This window comes from Ammospiza nelsoni, chromosome 2 (genome assembly GCF_027579445.1).
Source record: "Ammospiza nelsoni isolate bAmmNel1 chromosome 2, bAmmNel1.pri, whole genome shotgun sequence".
Lineage (NCBI taxonomy): Eukaryota > Metazoa > Chordata > Aves > Passeriformes > Passerellidae > Ammospiza > Ammospiza nelsoni.
In genome coordinates this window covers 44,097,858-44,120,296 of record NC_080634.1, presented here as the reverse complement: position 1 = coordinate 44,120,296, position 22,439 = coordinate 44,097,858, and the positions used below count along the sequence as shown (strand labels likewise).

The following is a 22,439-nucleotide window of genomic DNA, read 5'->3' as shown; positions in this document are numbered from 1 at the left end:
ATCCAAGTAGTGCAGAGCAACAGAGAATGGGGGCTGTGGTCAGTTCATCACACATTGTCTCTGTCTCCTCATGTCTTCCCCTGCTCCAGCACGGGGTCCCACTCACTTGAGACAGTACTCCATTCACTTTAAAAAGCAAGTTCAATTGGGCATGCACAATCAACCTCAGGAGGTCATAAAAAGCTACTGCAAATCCACAGATTTGCCTTCCACTTGTGCTGTCACTGGGATGGTGGACATAAAAGAATCAAGATGCTGTCCAAGTACAGATAGACTGTAACTATCTTTTATCTTTGCATGATAATGTGAGAGTATTCATTCATTTATGAAAATATCCAAAACAACCTAATCTTCAACCTTACTGAGACTTAACCTATCTCATATGATACTCTCTGTGAAGCATTACAATGTGTAAAAGAATGCAGAATTCCTGAGGCAAGATATTATTAGAATTATTAAACATTGTATTGTATACAGAAACAAGCAATGAGCAAACCACGTGCTAGCCATATTCATTATCATTGTCAGTCATATTTGAAGAATCTTGTGCATCTTGCCAGCTACTGATTGTCTTTTTTCTCAAAATAATTTACTGCATTATTGAAGAATGTTTAGATTACTCAGTTGAGTGATCATATATAGCTACTACTGACAGGCTGCAGTTATTTGCATTTGGCAGGATTTGTTGGGATCACTCAACACATGCTACACTCTCTAGAGTGCCTGCAGTGAATATGTCTGCTGTGCTAAGAAAGGAGACAAAACAATGCCTCTGCATTTTCATTTCATCCTCCTAAGGTGGTTACTGGCAATAAGTCATATTAGTTGCAGGTATGGTAAATCCTGTACAGAACAGGATAATTCTTGTTGCTTTTCCGAGGTTTAAAAATACATATGCAGGTCTGTCTGTTTCAATCTGTCAAAATTCAATTTATCACATAGGATAAATTTTATTTTGATGATGACACTTATGTATAGTTCTATTACAATTACAATGAAGGATGAGATTTATTGATAAGAATTCATAAAAGCACAGAACTAAGAGTAAGAAATGAGTCCACTGGCACCAAAAGCCCACTTTGCAAGTGTCTAAATTGCACACTCTTCTCATCGCACAGGAAGCCTAAAGCAAAGCTGCATATATTTTGATTGGTCTAATCATTGGTTATGATTAGACTGGGAGCTGGACCGCCTGAATACAAGTCAATATGCAGGCAAAATACAGGGTTTATCAGGTCAGGAGGAAGGAGCATGATTGTAACTAAGTGGTGATGACTGTTGCTGAGAATGAGGAAACTGAGCTGCAGTACAGAAACCCTCTACTGGTGTACAACAGGTAGGATGAGGTGTACTGACTCCTGCAGCTGCACTGGCAGTGGAGATTTTTTTTATTTTAATGCACTGTTCTGCAAAGAGAACATAGCAAGGGATGTGAGATTATTCATTACCATATTCAACATATGAGATGTGTCAAAGGCTTATTCTAACATCAGGTGAGGCAGAAACAAAGAGACACAGTGAACTCTGGAAATCCAGGCTCTAAAACTTTACCATCTTCATCCACTTAGCACATCATTCAGAAAAAAACACTAAGTCATGCTTCTAAGATCATGCCTTTTTAAACAAAATTTTTTTACCTGTATGAATTCAGTATTAAGACTCTCAGAATTACACTACAGAATACTTCAAGACATAATTTCTAATAAATCAATTAGTAATTGCCAGTGTAAAAATAATACTGGTAGCAATATTCAGCTTTTAAATTAGAAAAGTTCTCTGCTGATAAGAAGCTGTGAATATAGTAACACAACAACACTTGCAAAATTTCTAAAAAAAGACCCTTTCTTTTTATTGATGTTTTGGCTTTGCCCAAACACTGGTAATGCACAGGTTACAGAAGAGATATCTGCATGACTTCAAAATGCTGCACTGTGCTGCAGCCTATTTCTACTAAAGTGTTTTGCTGCAGCAACAGCAGCTATCGCTTCTAGGCATGAAAAATTAATAATATTCATAGAAAGTCTAGAGAATCAGTGAAGTAGTGGACATGATACTACATTTCACCTTTCTAAAGCTAGAGACATGGCAGCTGAGCTGGTATCAACTTATTTCTGACTACCCTTGTCCATTACCTTTAGCTTGGTAATGGATTTCTGAGAAACACTCCTGTTAGAAAACAACCACTGAATTTCCAGTTGTGAACCATGGCATCACCTATGGATCTAAAACAGCTGCCATACTGTCAGAAATGGAAAGGGAATAGAAATCACAGTGAGGAAGAAGCACAGTTTAAGAAAGTAACATTTCTGTTACTTAAATTGCCTAAGACTTAAAGAAATACTGCAAAATACTATCAGAAGGATGAGAAAATATTTCATATGACAAAAAAAAAATCATCTCACAGAACTGTAACTAGAGCAGTCTCACATTTTCAAGATTATAACCCATAGTTTATAGCTTATAATCAATGCTATGGCAGACCAGTTCAGCAGAATGTGAGTTTACATGTAAATGCACTCATTATCTACTTCCCTTACACAGGAACTCTGAGTCCATTCTGATTTTCAAATATTAGCATTTTTAACAACAGCAGATTTTAACAAGTTATGCAAGCCCAGCTGAAATAATGAAAAAAATCAGCAGTCTACAGTGAATCTGAGAGAAACAAAAGCATCTAAATGGATGTTTATGTAAATGATTTTAAGACAAAATCAAAGAGAGATACGTTTAATCTTGGAGCATGCATTAGCTTTGTATTAGACAAGTTATTCAGTTCATCCTATTACATTATGCACCTTCATCCTACTGATTTGTCTTTACATGTCTTTATGTTTGCATGTTCTAAAGAAAATAGTTTGACAATACAGCTATGGATTTAAGTCAGAAGAAATATTTAAACAAACTTACAAGTACTGTATTTGATTGGCAATAAATGCAATACTCAAAGGCTTTTTTTTTTTCAGTCAATCAGAGGTCTTACCAATAGGACATTTCTGCTTGGAGCCCTATTTAAGTGACTGTGAGCAAACAATTAGATACTTTTTTTTAAAACTGCAATTATTAGTCTTGAATTCATAGGAAATTCCAGCTATAGGGAACTTTCAACTGATTTTGCCAAGAATGGTTGGGCCAGATGAACACTGAAGCTTCTTCCAACCTATGATTCTATAATTTTATTTTTTCCCCTCCATAATTTGTCTGTACATAAGACATCACACCAGGGCTGGGCAGACAAATACAGAGAGCCTTGATATATAGACCAGCTCACTTCACAGTTCTGATTTATGAGTCTCAAATCCATCAACTTTCACATTATCTGACACAACTAATTTACCAGTCAAATAAACTATGCTAAAGAGTATTTAAAATATTTGTACTGTTTAACTGCACCTATACAGTAATTGTATGCTCTCATCCAGACTTCACTTAAAAATCATATTTCTATTTGGAATTGAATTTTTTGACTCATTGGAAGAACTCTGGAACTTCTGGAAAAATTCTTCAGAATTTCTGTTTCAGCAAAAGCATAAAATCTTACCCATATTCCATGTGCAAAACTGTCGTACCACTCTTCAGTGTGAACTGAATTATATTATTGGAAACTTTCTCAATAATTATATGTTTATTTAAGTTCTAAATGAATACTCTTGTAACTAAAGATTATATGTTATTATATTAAAATATTATACAGATAAAAATCAAAATAATTAAAAATACACCAATTTACTCTGACTTTCTTATGGAAACAGCATTTATGAACAGGTGGTTGGGTTCTTCATCTTACAATGGCTGCAGAAAGGATTCAGAGGTCAATGAAAAATGGTAACTTTACCTGGGAACTGATGATACGCTGTGATGAACGAGCAATATTAGCTGGCAGGCCAAAAAAGTCAGGTTTATCATCTTCTGGGAGGCTTTCAATAATATGACGATAATCCTGCATAAGAAGAAAAGAATAGACAGAACAGCAGAAACTTTTTATTCCACTCATGAAAATGAACAGCATATGCTGAAAAGAATTTCATTAAGTGCAGAGCACAACACAAAGATTAAAATAAGTATATAAGACATGACACATTACGATAATCCTATTTATAGGTTTCTTAATTTTATTTATCAGAAACTATTTTTATGTAACATTTCCACCCTAAAAGACCAAAAAGCAATTCTGATTACAGTGATGATATCAAACGAAAACAAAAATATGCCAAGACCATTCCTGAAAAGTAGGTAAAATATTTCTGTTGAAAACTTAAAGGTAAGATTAATGACAATACAGAAAAAAAATACTTTGGCATTTGGAATTCTAATAAGAGTATAACACATATTTATAAAATTAAGAACACTCACTTCTATTTAAATCTACAAAAATATTCACTCAAATAAAGTGAAAAAGTTTAGATAAAAATAGGCTTGAATAATCATTGGAGATGCAGAATAGCATCAATAGTGGTTACAGTGTAAGTCACTAGTGCAGGATGCTCTCCTGCACAAAACAAACAGAGCCTTAGTGGTAGACTAATAGTGTTGCACATCTCTTTTATTGTGATTTAAGGGCAAAAATGTTTACAATCTGCAAGTCTGGCTACACCCTGTTGCTTATGTGCCATGTGCATTTTGTCTTTGCCTGCAGGAGCACGTGCTGGATAGGCACAATTCACTTTAACATGGAATCTCACTTCAGAAGTAACAACAGTAGCAGAACTCTACACCAAACTGAGGATAATACTACTTGAGGAAATACTACTTGAAGACACAAAACCATAAATTCTTACATACACAATCATATAAGATATCAAGAGATATTAAATGCTGTGCAGGCTAGAAAAAAAGATTCATCTACTTGACCATATTATCTACAAGAACAGAGACCAGCCTGGTTTGTTTATCCCTTCTGTTTTTATGATATTAACTCAGCACATCTACAGAAAATAAAAAATAATGGTCATAATAAAGTAATAAAAAAAATCCAAACCAAATCTAAGCAGTCAGAATCCAGGTAAAGAATGCCAAATCATAGCACTTTACTTTAACTGAGATAATACAATTTATATTTGTTCATATTAGAGGTCTAGTCTGGAGTCCTCCATTAGAATGCAAGTGAATCTTAATCACAGTAACAAAAAAAATTATATTGTGAAAGGACAGGGGGACATCAGTTGTTTAGACTGTTGAATTCCTTCTCTTTTACACTAGAGAAATACTGAAGGAGAATCAGAATCCATATTTATCACCAAATAAAATGTCATATACCCTCCATGGCCTCTCAACAGATTTCAGAACGTTGATACATTTTGGAAGCAAGAAGGTATTATTCAGATTTTCCTGTTTCATCCAGAAGTTGTAGGAATATTTAGCAGTCTTTAAAAAAACACTTTTATGTTAATATACTAATTATATAAAAACATAATTATATCTTTGTCATAAATTAACACAATTTATTTTACACAACTCTTCATAGCTAGGCTGCTCTGCACCACAGTCCAATCAGATCTCATAAAAAAGAAGAGTAAACAGACAGACTTAATGCTCCACACAAAAGAGATACTTTTCTGAAGAAACAGAGGTATCCTTTGGATTGTAACTTGGGTTTTCTTTGTGGAAATATTTCAAGAATAATTCTTGAAAATGAATTATTTTTTAGGTGATAGAAGATGTGTACCTACCAAAATGCTGCAGGAATTCGGTAAAGAGATGGAACATGGGAAAGTACTCATCTTCTTGCCTCTGGTATTTAAACTGCCAATGATTCGTGAATTGAAAAGCTGCTCCAAGTAGGACCGAAGAACTCTCATATCAAAGTAATTATCTACACGACCTCCATAAATTGCATTTTCAAACAAGCCATGAACAAATTCCCACTGAAAATCTTTGGAACCTATGAATTAATTAATTAGTATTAGTTTTGTTTCACTGAATAGCATTGCATTGTAAGCATTTCTTCTTGTCACTGCAGTTCTTCAGGGTAATAAGAACAGATGAACACATCAAATAATTAATTTTTTTTTAATCGTTCTTCTATATGACCAAATAGTAAAAGCTGCAGGAACTTGAAAGAGTTTGTAAATATTTGACATAAAAAAAATGAATACTTAGTGTGTTGCAAATGAAATACTAGAAATTTTGCTTTAGACTTGAAGTGCTTTTTGAACTAAGTGGTTATATGCATTTCAAAAATTATGCTATTAAAATTTTAATTTTGTGTTTCTTTGTCATAAATAAAATTTTATACACTATTTTCTACCACAGTATCATCTGATCTCATAAAATAAGCTGACTGATTAAACCAAAAGCAGATCATGCTCCAAATAGGTAAGATTCCTGGAAATGTCATCTTTCAAACACAAAGAGGTCCACGATAGATACTTTGCAAATCATTATGAATCACACAAAATAGCAAATAAATTAAAGCATGTTAACAATAATTTCCTGGTCAGGTTGATGTTGCATTAGATTACTCTGACCCAGACATATCCCATAAGTTCAAAGAAGTGATTTTTCCTCCATTCTATCATTGTTGCCCAAAATAACTATGTGGCACAGTGATCTACTTGTATCCTACAGCCTTCATGAGCAGGTGAAAGCTTGATCAGAAAGGTAGTCCCTAAAGTCCTTGAAAGGGGGAAGTGGCAATTACTGTAAGTGGGGTTTACTGGTGGTAACTGTTGTTTCCTAATGCCTCAATCATTCCCTCATAAGAAAACATATTTTCACAGTCATAATTAATGATTATCATTGACAGTTAATGATTCCATCTCCTTACCTCTCTGTGTGGTTCAAGTCTGCACAACTAAAGTCTGATTTTAGAAGTACTAACCATCCACAAACCCCATCTAAGTCAACAATCATAAATTATCTCTACATATCCCTAAATTTAAAATGCAAGGAGTTAAAAAAAATGCCTTTACCACATTAACTGATATTAGAAATTCCTACACTGGTTATCAGAACAATGAAGTGGGATCTACCTAATAGTGAGTTTCAATATGAAGAACTCTTTTATATTCAATTCACAGTCAATTCATTTTTTAAATATCTAGGTGAACTCACACTGAGAAAGAATAGACACACAAGATTTCATCTTACAGGCAGCCCTGTATTTCCTATTTCTTCCTCTGGACTCAAGAAGCTGAGCAGCATACTCCCTGGGCATCAAGAATAATTGGTTTGCCCAATCACCCAAAAAATGGATTTATGATTCACTCTGTTTTACTAGTTTTGCTTACTGATGATGAGCTCTACAGCATCTCCACTTTTATATGAGTGTTATAGAAAGATAAAGCTCCTCATGCAACATCCCTACTAATGGGACTTTCCTTAAGAAGTGACTTACCCTCAAAGAGTCCATCAATAATGTCAAAACCAGCACGGAGATCAGACAAAGAAAATTCATAAAACTTGGTCCAACCCTATCATAAAAAGAAACCCAAAGAATTTAATAAAGTGATCATTTAATCACAGATGATAATGAAGTAAAATACCAGTAGCATGTAGTCACTGAATGCTGTATAATACTTAAGGAAAAAAAAAGAATCAACCTGTGTCCTCTAAAGTGTATTTTTTGAAAGATAAAATAGCAGTAGTATAAAAAAATTCAGTTGTAACAGTGCATTTATTTTATATACTTACAAAACTCAGAATCCATTGAGTATAGAAAATATAAACTTAAGGTTATTTTATTTCTCGTCAATATTTACTTCAACTAAAACTTGCTGACATCTGAGACTAGATCATGCATTGAATTACAATATTTTATTTCTGAGGGACTTTTTGTATTTCAATATACAGACAGGATTTTCATTAATAGAACTGATTCTTCAAATACAGTCTTTAAAATACTCCCATCACCTTACTCCTTAATTCATGTCACTTATTGTCTGCCAAAAAAATCTATTAATTACTGCTACTATTTCCATAAAAATGCTGACCATCATATATATTTCAATCATTTGCAGTTTGTACCTCCTTTTTGTTCTTGGGGCATTAGTTTTTATGTAGCAGGAATGCATACTGTGTATGTAATTCTCACAAAAAGCTTTCAGTGTAAATAAATACTGACAAATGAGAAATCATTTAGGAAATCTAAGTTTCAATGGTATATCCTGTTGCTCTATCCTTTTACAGTGTACTTTGCATATGGATGATAGCATAGCAACAGTGCACATGATTCATGATGAGAAATGCAAATGTGTCAGCCACATGCACACGGTCCAGTGAGATGAATACAGCCTGAGGTGAAGCCTGCAGCTGCTGCCCAGGTCACAAAAAACTATCAGCCAGCCACTCTGAAGGTCATACTCTGGAAAGATGTGCCTAACAGTACTATGCTGTGGTTTTAAGACAGATCTGTACATGAACCCAAAACAACTCAAATTCATTATAAAATGCAAGAGCTTCTACCTGAGATTAGCTACTGTCCACCAATGTTAATACAAAATAATTGTGAAATAAAAACTCATCACTGTATACACATTTGTGCAGCTAAATTAAAGAGAGCACCAATCCTATCTTGTGTTACTTGAAAAACTGGTGCCAAAGGAACATGATTTTGAACAAGAACAAAGGAGAATTCATTCCGTTTACCACTTCAATTATTTTCACCTACTGTACTTCTTGAACATCATATTCAAAAGCCTTTTTGGTTGTGACAGGCAACCAACCTCAAAAAAAATCACAAAGTCAAAACCAGCAAAAAACTCTCAAACATGCCAGATCAAATCCTTCAGATGACAAAGTAATTTCGTATCTAGTCTATACAGAAGAAAACAAACAAGACATAAAGTAGTTTGCTGTTTGGTGTTTATTTTGGTCTGCTTAATTTAAGCATCTTGCAGCCAGAAAAAATGTTCACTTTAATCAAAAATTTAGCTAAGGTAAAAATGCATCTCTGAAAATCGTTATAATCCTTGCAAGAAATTAATCATTTCCCTTCTTCTTCCTTCTCCTTGAAGGAGTTTGTATGAAGAAATTGTAGACAATGTCATCTCTTCCTTCCCTCCAGTGTCTCTTTTCATTCAGCTGTGTTTCCATAATATTTTTGCCTGTCCCAGGCAAACAGGATTCACAGACTCTTTTCCACACTTCTGTAGCAGTATCACTTAGGCCACAAATCACAAAATAACCCCATGGAGGCAGAAGCAATTTTCTGAGGGACAAGAACTGAGGTTATCAGGATCTTATTTTGCAATGAATTCAGAGACAATAAAGGCAGCAGAAATACAGAAGTTTTTCTCATTTCTGAATATGACCCAACATATACGTGATGAAAAATACTTTTAAGTATAAAAGCTAATAAATAGGGCAAATTTTTTACAATATAGCAAATAAATTACTACCTGAGGGATATAATTTCTTCTTTCTTGGCATACAGCATGAAACCATGCTAAACAGAAGAGAGAATGCGCTCTAGACAAATTTCCCTTTTTGTTGATTTGTTCTGGTGTCCAGGATTCATAAGTTCGCAAGAGATTTTTTTTGAGGCCTGGAGGTGCCTGCATTGGAAGGAAAAACACTGTTCAAGACAGAACACCTGGTATTTTTATGTGCTATTTTCTTAGATTATAAACTGGAATTTGTAACTTAATTAAATGACAAACAGTACTTAATAAAATAAAATTTAACAAGAAAAAAAAAGTTTGTAATAAATGGCCTAAAACCAGAATGATTCTATAGTGAAAATAGACATACTGAAGGAAATGGTAACCAGAACCAACTTATAGGACTGTACTACACTAAAATAACTTAGTGGTAGGTAATGTTCACAAGCACTAGAAATAACTGCATTTAAGGTGTAGGCAGTAGCCACAACCAAAGTGCTTAAAAGTAAAAACAACTGAACACTCAGCCATTCTCAAATTATTTACAAATCTGCAGACAAACATAAATTTTAAAGATATTGAAACTACAATTTTGTATCTCTGAAAATATTTGTTGTTCTTTCTTTCTTTTGAAAAATGGCTTTTAGGGTTTTCATAAATTACCACTGTTGCTTCTGACAAATAATTGCAAAATATTGTAATAAATTGACTTTTTTTTAATATTTGTATCTTCATTGGTAACATTCTACATACATTAGAACATACTACAACCATACAACAATCAAATACCATTTGCAAAGTCATTGCCTATCATGTGGTAACAAAATATTAAATACAATTGGAAAGGGAAAAAAATTATTTAGAATATTACATATGTGCAAAGTTCCAATTATTCCAAAGATAGTGGAATGAGTAACACAGTATTGCAGTTTCTATACCATTAAAGACCTCAATATAAGCAAGAAGGGACTGCAAAAACTTTAAAATACCTGCAGTCAATGTAAAAGTATAACTATTTCAGCTTCTATAAAGTCAGCAACATTGGACTCTTAAAGGTCAAAGTTTCCTGGATTAGCTGCAGGCAAAATCTCCAGACTCCATTATCAATGGAAGACTTAGAAGCACTCCTACTAATGATTTCCATTTTGGACATCACTGCTTAAGTGCATTCATGATTAGACTACTTTCCATTTAGTCCCAGTTATTCCTTAAGTGGAGCCATTTCAAATGCAAAGCTCTCAATTTTGAGAAAAGGCTTTTAACTGTATGTTGTGCTGTATGGAAGGAGAGTCAGTTTTTGTTGAAAGAGTCCAATGAATATAAAGCTCTAAGGCCAAAAAGGAAAATAAGGGAAAAGAAACCGGGATTCTGTAATCTTCAGATGAGGCTATTCATCAAGGAGCAATTCCTTGTTTTCCATCCATGTAACAACACTTGAGTAGATTTTTAAGAAAAAGTGACTAAATGCACAAAATAACCTGGAGCACAAAACAGAACAACTAGCTCTCCGATGTAAACTTATTTTCAGTTCATACTTTCATTTGAAAAAGCACCTAGGAAAAAATAATATTTCAAGGTAAACCCATATTTTTTGTATTGCATGTAATTGAAGTATAAGGTAAAACCATTTATACTATCTAAACATATAACTTGTTATACATCAAGGTGCATTCAATGTAAGAATCTAATAAAAGCTTTCCAGACAGATCTTACTTCATAAGTTATTTTCAGGCTTGATTGAAGCAAAATTGGAGTAAACTTTGGATGAACTTCCGTAGTAAGCCAAAGACGAAAGTTTGGCTGAGGGTGTAATGTATTCAGTTCCTATTAAAGAGATGTTATATATTGAAATAGGCTTTGAGGTGATTGGGGGTTTTTATACATAGAACAGTATTTACAAAAGTATAATATCCTGGATTAGAAAGTTAGGTTTATTTAAAAAATCGACAGTTGCTTATACACATAAAGTTATAGTTCAAGATGTGTTGCCTCCACACATTCTATATCATTGCTGTGCTCAAATCTGAAGTTCATCCTAGCTGTGTCAAAATATTTGCACCTTTCTCTTAGATACTAAATTCACTACATAAAAATATAGAGCAGTTCTTTACTTCTTTTAAGTACAATAACACCAGAAGGCTACATCAAAAATGATGAAGGCTTGCAATGTGGGCTGCATATCAACAACAGATCTCAATGACTTTCAACACCAGTATAGCTATATTAATTTCTTTTTCTTCAAGTATTTGTTGTATGAATCCTTCATGTATCATGATTCACAGAAAACTGAAGATTGGAAAACTGAGTTCTAAGAGAAATACTGTCAAAAGTTATTTCAAATATAAAGGCTTCACAAAAATATATAATTATTGAATATATGGAAACACACTGCTGGTGCTTTACGCTCAGTTGAAACCCACACATTCGTCATCAGACACCAAAGTTGCCTGACAAGTGGTTTCAGAACAAAGTCAAGAGTTTTGTGTATGTGTATTGGAAGAAATTTAGCTCAGAAACCTCTTGAAAGACTTTCTTACAAGCCATTCATTCTGATAATCTCTAGACCATAATTATTATCATTTTGTTTTCAGTGTTTTTAGTAAAGAAAATAATCTGAAAAACTGTTACTTGTTCAGCTACTTAAGTAAAATGACAACTATAAGTGGTACACAGTATAATGGAATTGTGAAGCTTGGAAGGAACTACCAGAGGCTGCCTAGTCCAACTCCATGCTCAGAACAGAGCCAGATACAAGTTGCCCAAACCTGTAGCCAGTCAGGTTTTCAGAATCTCCAAAGATGGAGACTCGGTAGCTTCTCTAGGCAACTTGTACCAGTGTTTGACCACCCTCACACTAAAGTAAGCTTTATCATATATTTAAATAGTATTTCCTGTATTTTAGTTTATGCCCATGATCTCTTGTCCTGCCATGGGATACCACTGAAAAGGGTCTGATTCAGTCTCCTTTATTCTTTCCCATCAGCCAATACACAAAATTCTAAGATTCCCTCTGAGGCTTCTCTTTCCCAGGCTGAACAGTCCCAGTTCTCTCGGTTTCTCTTTGTATGATACAGGCTCCAGTTCCTTCAGGACCTTTGCAGCATTTTACTGAACTAGTTCCAGTATGTCCATGTCTGTCTTGCACTGGCCAGCCCAGTAGGGGACACAGAACTCCAGGAGTGTCTCACCAGTGCTGAGGGGAAGGACGACCTCCCTCCACCTGCTGACAGCATTATCTAAAACAGCCCAGGATGCCAGTAGTCTTTGCTGCAAAGTCATTTTGCTGGCTCATGGTCCCCTTCTCACTCACCAGGACTCCCAGACCTTTTCTACCAAGCTGTTTTTCAGACAGTTTGTCCCCACACTGTTTGGGTGGCTGAAGTTACTTCTTCTCATGGGAAGCACTTGCCATTTCCCTTTGCTGACCTTCACAAGGTTCTTGTCAGCCTACTTCTCCAGTCTATCAAGGTCCTTTTGAAGGAAAGTACACTCATCTGTTACATCAATCATTTCCCTCAGTTTTTTTATCATCTCTGCTAGCTGAGGATGCACTTTGTTCCATTATTCACCTCATTAATTAGGATGTTAAACAATGTTGGTCACAGTATCAATGCCTAGAGCACAATGCTGATGACTGGCTCCAACTGGATTTTTTAATGCTGAAAGTAACTCTTTGAGTAACTCAATTAGGCCATTTTCAATCTACCTCGCTGTGGTACACTTGGGTCCACATTCAAAGACTGTAGAACTGAATTTCTGTACCTGGATGGAACTGACTTATGAATATGCAGCAGTCCCTTGAGAGGATGTTCAAATGTAAGAATTACATAGCCTCACACTTGCTAATGGTATGCAAAACAGGCAAGGGGATGTGCAGACTCAAACATCAGCAGATCTTAGTATATATTAAGCTCAGCAAGAAGTTTAACACATTCAGTATTACGTTCATGTGGAAAGAATAAGACCCTCCTGACACATATATCCATATTTTAATACTTACAAGATCTGAAATTTTGTATTCAGTAAGGAGCTTACAAATATTTCATTACTGTTGACTACCTTGTTCAGACTACATGACAAACATATCAATTTTATCTTGCTTTGCCTGTCCATTTTTTCAGAATGGATTATAGGAATGCTGAAGGTACGTGCCACGTGGTTACTGTGAGACAATGACAGACTCCAAGCTGACGTCCATGGACTATGCTTTACAAAAATAATTGAAAACTGGAAAATTAAGACTGTAGTAACTGTTGAAGGAATTCCATGATTTTCTTCTGAATTTCTTTTGAGGATTTCATGGTGATGTTCATGAAAAGTATATCATGTAAAATCAATTTTAATTAGCAAGTTAGTGATTTTATATGCCAAAAGTGCATGTTTCTATAAAATATGAGACATTTTAATTTCAAATTAGCAAAAACCTCCTAGTGAGTCAGCCTGAGTCTACATTTCAAAAAAAAAAAAAAAAAAAAAAAAAACTACTAAAAAGAAAGCCCTAGAACTAAGGGGGGAAAATTTCAATTCAAGCACACGTAGATTCATGGTTCATGAAAAAACATGGGTAGTATCCCATAAAATACCAGAAGTCCTAACTGGGGCATTTGCTCACTCACTGTGGTAGAAATACTGTACATTGTACAAAAATTAAAGCACTCACACAAAGAAGGGAGCTGCTTAGATCTGAAGCAGTTCACCTTATTCACAACTGAGAAAACCCCAAAAGTATATTTTTAAACTGCAATTTTAAACATCACCATAGAAATGCCTGAAATGCTTCTAAAAGGTTGCATACTAATTTTGTCTGGTTTCCCGTATCATCTTCTCTATTCACCCTCACCTTCTCCAATACAGGAAGCCAAGATGTAACGAGATGCAGGTTCTTCAAACACAGCCATTCTCCATTCTGAGCACATTCTCTTAAAGTTTGAATAGCCAGGTCAGCTTGGCCCTGGCCCATGGCAATCTGAAATGACAGACACAGTTGTATCAAGAATCTCTCATACCTCATTTAACAGTTAAATACAACTTCATGCTTTCAAGTTAGGAATGCATACTTTAAAAAAAAGAGTGCTAAAGACAACCAGAATTTTCTCTAATGTTAAAGGTTACTAAAGTAGGGAAAAGATTAAGGAAAACAAGTTCTTCTTTGCAACTTATCTAGCCAGTTTCTGTACAAACAACATTACCTAGTCTTTTAATGGAAAAAACCATACATCACTCGGTGACAGTGATTATATTCTCTGGGAAGTCAAAAAGTAATTTAAATAACAATGACTAAAGTGCATTACTGCAGAACTGCAAATATAAGAGAGAAATGAGAACTAAGTTTCTTTTGGCTAGAAGTTAGGAGTACTCCATTTGAAGAGAAATACTCAATTTTGCTGGGATATATGAATAGTTTAACATATACTCCTTTCTTCACTTTTTATAGTACCACATTAGTTCTACCTTACAATCTATTTGGAAGATAAAGACAACAAAAAACCCTGAACCAAACAAGTTGAAAATAAAGATGTTTCAGCCAATGCAAAAGGTCTTATCCTGGTATTTTGATTCTCTGACTAAGTAGAACTGTCCATAATATCTTAAAATAATTGAAAATAGCCAAAAAAAGACAGCCGAAAGTCACTAGCAATACAGTAGCAGACAGTACAAATTTAGCACTCTTCTCATTATCCCATGTGAGAAATTTATCAGCAGAGAAGAAAATTCTATCTTTTATGTTCTATTCAAATTAGACGAGAAAGTGTAGGAAAAAAACCAAAAAATATTCTCATTAGTGTTACAACTTTCAAGTGATTTAACTTTGAATCCTGATCCTTAACTGAATACCATACTATGTTGCATTTTGAAACTCCAACATATTGGACTTTATCCAAAGGATATTTAGAGATAAACATGAAAATCGATGTGGCAGAGTAAGAAATATGCATTCTGCAATGTTCACAGCTAGATAAGATAGCAGTAGGATCTAAATATTTACAGTTTGATGGGAAAAATATATTATACCAGTTTATGTTCCAGGAAAGGAAGAATTTCAAGGACTATTTAAAAGCAACATTAAACTCGACATTTTCCATTTGTATGCTAACCAGTTATCAGCTAGATAACAACTTCCCTCCCCTTAATATGTCAAATGACAGAAGGAAATAATATTTTTGAGAAAGTTATAAAGCATATTGGTACTGTGCATTGGGAATATTAGGAAACCACTTGATTCATATAATAATTTTAATTGGAAAGGATCCTGGAAGGTATCAAGTCCAATCTCCTGCTCAAAGTAGGGCCAGGTATGAAAGATTAAATCAGGAACTAAGGGCTTTGTCCAGTGGATTCCTGGAAACCTTCAAGGATGTAAAATATCTCAAAATATTTTACAGAATTTAATGAAATACCTAACTATTCACAAGCACTGAAGACGCAATTTGTGTTTTCTATCGAAGAAAGAAATGTGCAAATCCTATAAGCAGAGGAGATTATGAAGTCTAGGTTTTAGTGGTTTTTGTTTTCTTCAGTTACTCCACACCAAGAAAGATGATGCTGCAGCACGTAAAACAATTCTCAGCCTCTTTTGTTCTTTTCCATCCATCTTCTCATTTTTTCCTTCTCCACACTGGAGGAATGTTTCTTATTTGGATTCTGCTTTTGAGAGCATGACTAATGTGTGTCCCTTCTCCAGTCCATTTTGCCAGTGGAATGAGAAGTTAGTGTCAAGACAGGTGGGAAAAACAAAACAGCACAGACACCAAACTATGATTTTACTTACTAACTTTCTTGGAAAACAAAGTAAAACAGATATTACTACAAGGTTTTACATATTGTGGGCTTTAATCACTACACTTATCTAAGACTGACCTGATGGTAGCACTCAGTATTTCTTTCAACACTGGCAAGTTCCTGTAATTCTTGAGAAGGATCAGCGCCAGGAGAAATTATTATCAAGATGGGTTCAATTTCCAGTGTCTCTTTATACAGACGTTTCATATTCAGAGGTGATGGAGATAATTCTTTTATTCCTGTAATTAGAATTATAATTATTATGGAAATAAAGTGACTATACATGATGGAGTGCTTCATTATCCACTTAAGAGTTCATCTGGCTGTCAAGAGTTCTGTTCATGAGACACCATAAAACCAGTTTGAAAATGAAGAAAATATCCTTACAACATGCAGGTAGGTATTAGGCACCCCATACTGAGAAGAAAAATATTTCTGGATTTCCAGTTTGACAAACTGCAGTCTTTATTTAGAGTGTAGTCTTGAGGAAAACATACAAAAAGAGAGGAGAGGAGTGGAGTGAGAAGCTATGCTATTTGCTAAAAGTCATTGCAGTGTGTATGTCCACATGCAGAACTTCTCTCTTTACTGCTTTGAGAGCCTTAACTATCCGGCTTACACAGTTCTTGGTACTGTGATTACTTACATCTATTTTTTGTTCTAATATACAACTTAAATGTCTACAATGTTGACCTAGTAAAGGCAAGGTATTTATACATGAGGCCAAAGATACATGTATAACTGATTCATAAATTAAATAGTGTTGACCACATATTTTCATGCATCTTTAGAGCAGCACTTAACCAATGTAGCATTGGGTGCAACAGGAAAGCAGAACATAGACTAACACAGAAGAGCCCAAATCAGTGACATCTATGCCACAACTACTAAAAAGATGCAATACACACTTCCTTGAGGATGCAGTCTGTTTTCAGACTTGAGCTATTGAATGTTGCACATAGAACAATGCCATATCATTTGTACCATAGAATCATGGAATAGTTTCTATTGAGACCTCAAAATCATCTGGTTCCAATCCCCCACCATGGGCAGAGGCACTTTCCACTAGACCAAGACGCTCAGAGCCCTGTCTAGCCTGGCCTTGAATGCTTACAGGGATGGGGTATCCACAACTTCTCTGGGAAATCTGTTTCAGTCCCTCCCTACTCTCACAGGAAAGAATTTCAGTCTAATATCTAATCTAAATCTACTCTCTTTCAGTTTGAAGTTGTTCCCTCTTGTTCTGTTACTACATGCTTTCTTGTGAGCCCCTTTAAGTACTGGAAGGCTGTTACAATGGTGTATTTGTGTATAGCGTGTAAAATAAAGAAATAAGCATGCATCAGGTGTTACAAAATACCTTAGTAGAAAATTATGAACATTATCCTCAAAAGAAATTATTTTACTCTCTCTTCACCCATAAATTTCAAAATATAGGTAAAAGGTGAGAAAAGAAAAAAAAGGTCTGGATAAAACAGAATTGAAAGGCTTTCTTTTAGGATATACAGCTCTTTTGGAATTCATTTTTTCTCACAGGAAAGCTGCCAAATGAGATTGGAAATTTAATGGCTCCCTTTAGAACTATGTGAAACAGTTTGTTTAAGTTGTTTCAGGGCAAGGACACTCAAAAAGACAATGCAGAAAAAAAAGATGAAAAAATATTCGTACAAGCATGATGTTTTTTATTGGTTAGAAAGTGCTAGTCAGGATTTTTCCAATCTTACTGACACACATGAAAAATCTGTGGCTAATTTGTGGATGATTTACTGGTTTTGAAAACCCAAATGGAGTCCATGGTATTCTGCCTTCCTTGGTGAGGCTGTAGCTTCACTCATCAAAAACAGTCCCTTGTGCAGCGTTCCTCCAAGGAACTGGCCCCAACACAAGTAATTTATGTAATACATTAAGATTTGGAAGACAGTAAGCAAGCAAATAAATTTACTCTGCATTCAGGTCTCTGCTGGTTTTTGAGCCACACACACTGTAGATCACTCTTGTCATTTGAGTCCAGCAGGCAGGGACATTGTCAGCATGGCCATGTCACCATGACCCACATACCCTCTCTATCTACTAATAATGTTTGACAGATAAGCTATACCTTAATGCTGAAAATCCCAGTCTGGCTGACAGATATGGAGCCAATTTTGAGCAACAAATAATGTCCACAGACAGCATAAGGGAGTAAGATAACGTGACTTTTAAAACTTACAGTGCTTACCTTGATGAGACACTCAAAACTGCTAAAAACTGAAGGAAGGGTTTTGTGTGCTGTACTGCAATATAAAGGTTATTTGGCATACTGGTTTCAAACTTTGGATATAATAGATATGAGAGAGGAAATTGACTGACTAGAATAAATAGACAACCATAGCACTGAACCACGCTAATCATGTGTATTTTTAAACAGACAGTAAAAAGTATTACAGACCAAGAGCTCTACAAAAATGACTGATATTAATGAAATAATATTTTAAGACTCAATTTATAAAATATCAAACCTAATAGTCTTTAAATGGTAAATTACATAAAATAATATTTATGGAAAATCTGAGTCTTAAGGAGAGTGCTGCAGCGTAAAACTTAGAGAAAACCAGTTATCCTCCTTTCTTGATTACTCCAGTGTTCAAGAATTAAAAGAGTTCGGCAGATCTTTTTATTATATTTTCAATCACTGTGCAGAATAAACCAAACCATTTTAAAAGCACTTATAAGAATATCTTACAAGAACAAAATTAGCAAACCATTTACAGTATATTTTCATACACTAAAACTTAGGGATTCCATGAGAACTATAATACAAAAGCGGAACGTAGGACAAAAAATCCTATTTAATTGTTGTGCAGAAATACCCTGGTGGAAATTTAACTTACCTAGGGCTTTACATGCAAAAAGAGCCATGGCACTCTGTAGTCTGTCTGGTCTGACAGCCTGGATCACAAGTACCTTAAAATAAAATATATTCAGAGGAGATGAGTTATATATAGTGATAATTTAAAACGCAGAACTCTTATAAGAAGGATGAATTCTTTGAATTTATCTTCAGAACAAAGTTATTTTCTCTGAATATCTACAGCTATCTGATCATTGCTTTCCAAGATAATTGACTGTAATTGTCCTTTTCTAAGTAGTTTGTTCTATTAACAGAATCAGAAGATAGATCTATACCTAATGTCTACTTGTAAGCTACAAACTTTTCTACAATATTTTAGAAGAAAAGTAGCTATGTGGGTAGCTAGAATGAGAGAAAGCACACTTAGCTTTATACTAGCATCTAAATTCTGTGCACATATAGAGGCAGCAATGTCCTACTTGGAATAGAAATATTTCTGGTTTCAGTTCAAACTAATTTATGAGTGGCATATCAATCTAACAATGTAATTTCAATACATTTCATAAACATAAAATTCTTAATATTTTCTGTACAAGAAACAAGATGCACTGATCATTCCAGATTTACTTTCGGATAAAAGCAGACATTTTCTGACAACACACTGCAGACATAAGAAGTGGTCTTCAGCATTTCATTGAATCAAATATGACTCAGAAAAAATCCTTTCCAAAAGGGTTTGTTCCTAAATTGCATCCATGCTATTTCAGAAATTTCCCTCCTCCACAAAAAACTCCAAATAGACAGTAGCTAAGAGCCAATCAACATGGAACTACATTGTCAAATACCCCATCATTTCTCTGGATGTTTTCATATAAAGTAACTTCAAAAGAAAATCACAGCATCATTTGAAAGTAAGTAACAACATCTTTTTCCACAAACACAAGTGTTTATATTTTTCTCTTCCAGAGGAAACCAACCTTCAGGTTGAGGAAGGAACTTGCCTTTCTCATATTCTTGGTGTGTTCTTTAGCACCAGCTTTTCAGAAGTCATTTTTCATTTCTTCTATTCTATAGAAGCAGAGGTGGCTACTGCACTTTGTGTCTGATGTGTGAGCTTGCACATTCAGTGAAGTAAGATGCTCAACAAGCTGACACATACCGCAGTAACAAGTAGCAACCATGAAAGAATTTTAATACATATTCATAAAATTAATTCTGTGAATATTTCTAAAGAATTTGTTACTTGATAGGGTGTACTCAGTTGTTGCTAATATATCAACACTAAAAAGAATCAGATAACAGAGAAATAATATGCACTATAGTAAAAAAATATAGAATTCTTAGATTAAAAAACCAAAAAAAACCCAAGTTAAACTGCAGGACAATGTAGATACTGTCACTGCTTATAATTCAATCAGGCCTGGATGTAAAATATACTTTCACTGGTGAAGTCATAATTAATATAATGAATGGAAAGATTACCTGCTGAAACAAGGACATTCTTTGTACAACAGCAGACGGAAAGTCTTGTTCACATACAGAGCTCTGAGAAAAAGTGCGCCACAGACTTTCATCTTCAAAGCAAAGTGTCTGATAGAGACCTGGGAGTGAAAGCTACGAAACAAATATTGTAGATTTAACTGTAAAGAAGAATAGCCATTTGGGCATTGTATATTTTAATTTATTTCCAAATATCATTATGAACACTACTTGGCAAATCACAAAATTCAATTTTATCCTTGGAGTTAGGGAAGAAAAGAGTACATTTTAAAATTAACCACTTGTTTACCTGTTCCCTGGAAAGACTAAATCTATATTTGCACTCTAATTTTAGTTTTATACCTTAAGGTTCTTTGATTTTAAACTTTGGGCTTTACCTTTAAGCCCTTTCCTCTAATAATATCTGCTATCTGGTATCAGTAATGGCTTGCTATCAGTGCATGCTACTGATTCACTCAGTTACTCAAGTTCTGTTTGTTTGTTTAAACCTCTAACTATTATGCTTGCCACAAAATTATTGTGATTATTCTTGATTTCTGGTTAAAGAGAAATTAAATAGTGAACTCTGGGTTTAGCAAAAGGCATCCTTGCCAAAGAGCAGTCAATGTTTTTTTCCTTGCTGCTGAGCTACATGCAGGAGGAGAAGAGGCTAAGACAGAATTTCAGGACTAATATTTTCCTTTAGTACCCTTCAGAATCACAGGACTTCAACATTGACCAATGCAGGAAAGAGCTTTTGTTTTAGTTCAGTCTGAGCAATCACAAACTCTATAACACCTATGAAGATGTACAGAGAAATCTGATGAGGAGTATATTAATTTCTGAATCAACAGTTTATGGCTTTTAATACAATATGAAGTGATTTGTGAAAGTCATTACACTAGTGAAATCCACAACTAAATATTGTTTGCAATTTTCTTCTATCATCCTGCCTATAAAAATTGTAGAATTGTGCAGTATTTTCTAGTATCAGTAAGATGACAAGTTCACTCACATGCATTGAAATTCATTACAGACAGGGTAGAAATGTTCATGAAAAAGGCTCAGAAAAATGAGATTAAAATGAAAACCAAAAAACATTTGGTCTTTTTTAGGCAACTATATATTAAGCCATGGTTCCTGGAAAATAGAATAAACAGCTTAAAACAACAAAATATTTTGTTCTGACAAATAGATATCTGAGTATTCATGTCCAGATTGCCATCTGCCAAAACCAAAGTTATTTAAATTTAAATTCAAGAGACCACATGATGTATACCTTCAAAGATGCTACTGCCCAGACTCGGTCCTGTTCTATCCAAGAGGGAACCTGGTCACGAGCACTTCTTTGTGAATCCTTATGGAAGCAAGTTATATCACACATGTAAGCTACACAATCTTTTATGAAACACTATATTCAGTAATAAGGTTGTGAAATACATGTTTTTTAATAAAAACATTCACAACAGCAATCTTTCCGCTGTTTTTTGCTAAGTTCATAAATGGCATAACAAAAAAGCTACCAAAATATTTAAATACGAGACATAATGTTCACATTAACACTCGCTCAGCTACTTGAGCTTGAAAATACTTTATCCATTTAGAGCATCCTTATAACATTCTCAATTCTAAGTAATTTTTTACTAATAACAAGTGACACAAATGATTGGCTATCTGCATAGGCACTCTGAGAAACTGGCTTCAAAAAACAACTCCATTGCACATATTCACAATCATGAAGATGGTTCTTCACACAAAGAGCCAAACACCTGAACATCTCTGCACTGGTAATTTGGCAACAGCTCTATTTTTCTGCTCTTTAGATGTTTGGCATGGAGGAAGTGCTAAGGATGAACTATACTGTTTAAGCTCCAGTGGAATTTCTGGATTCACTACATCATCTGTTATTAAAAGATCTTACAGTACACATTAACTAGTCTGAGGAGTCTCTGCATGGAAATGCATTTGGATCTCTCAAGGAATGAGAAACTTCAAGAGAATCTTAAATGCTCAGCAGAGAAAAAGAGAAGCTT

At 34.6% G+C, this 22,439-nt stretch overlaps 1 protein-coding gene across 1 annotated transcript in view; it reads right to left on the bottom strand.

The window, feature by feature from the left end:
• Positions 1-22,439, bottom strand: part of DYNC2H1 (dynein cytoplasmic 2 heavy chain 1) — a 143,236-nt gene that overhangs the window by 46,555 nt on the left and 74,242 nt on the right. The window contains exons 73-82 of the mRNA XM_059493367.1: positions 21,686-21,763; positions 20,410-20,541; positions 18,968-19,040; positions 16,176-16,336; positions 14,158-14,283; positions 11,031-11,141; positions 9,336-9,491; positions 7,334-7,409; positions 5,667-5,878; positions 3,833-3,937 (exon numbers count right to left, since the gene is read on the bottom strand). Of these exons, the coding sequence (XP_059349350.1) occupies positions 3,833-3,937; positions 5,667-5,878; positions 7,334-7,409; positions 9,336-9,491; positions 11,031-11,141; positions 14,158-14,283; positions 16,176-16,336; positions 18,968-19,040; positions 20,410-20,541; positions 21,686-21,763 (1,230 nt within the window). The remainder of the gene's footprint in view (positions 1-3,832; positions 3,938-5,666; positions 5,879-7,333; positions 7,410-9,335; positions 9,492-11,030; positions 11,142-14,157; positions 14,284-16,175; positions 16,337-18,967; positions 19,041-20,409; positions 20,542-21,685; positions 21,764-22,439) is intronic.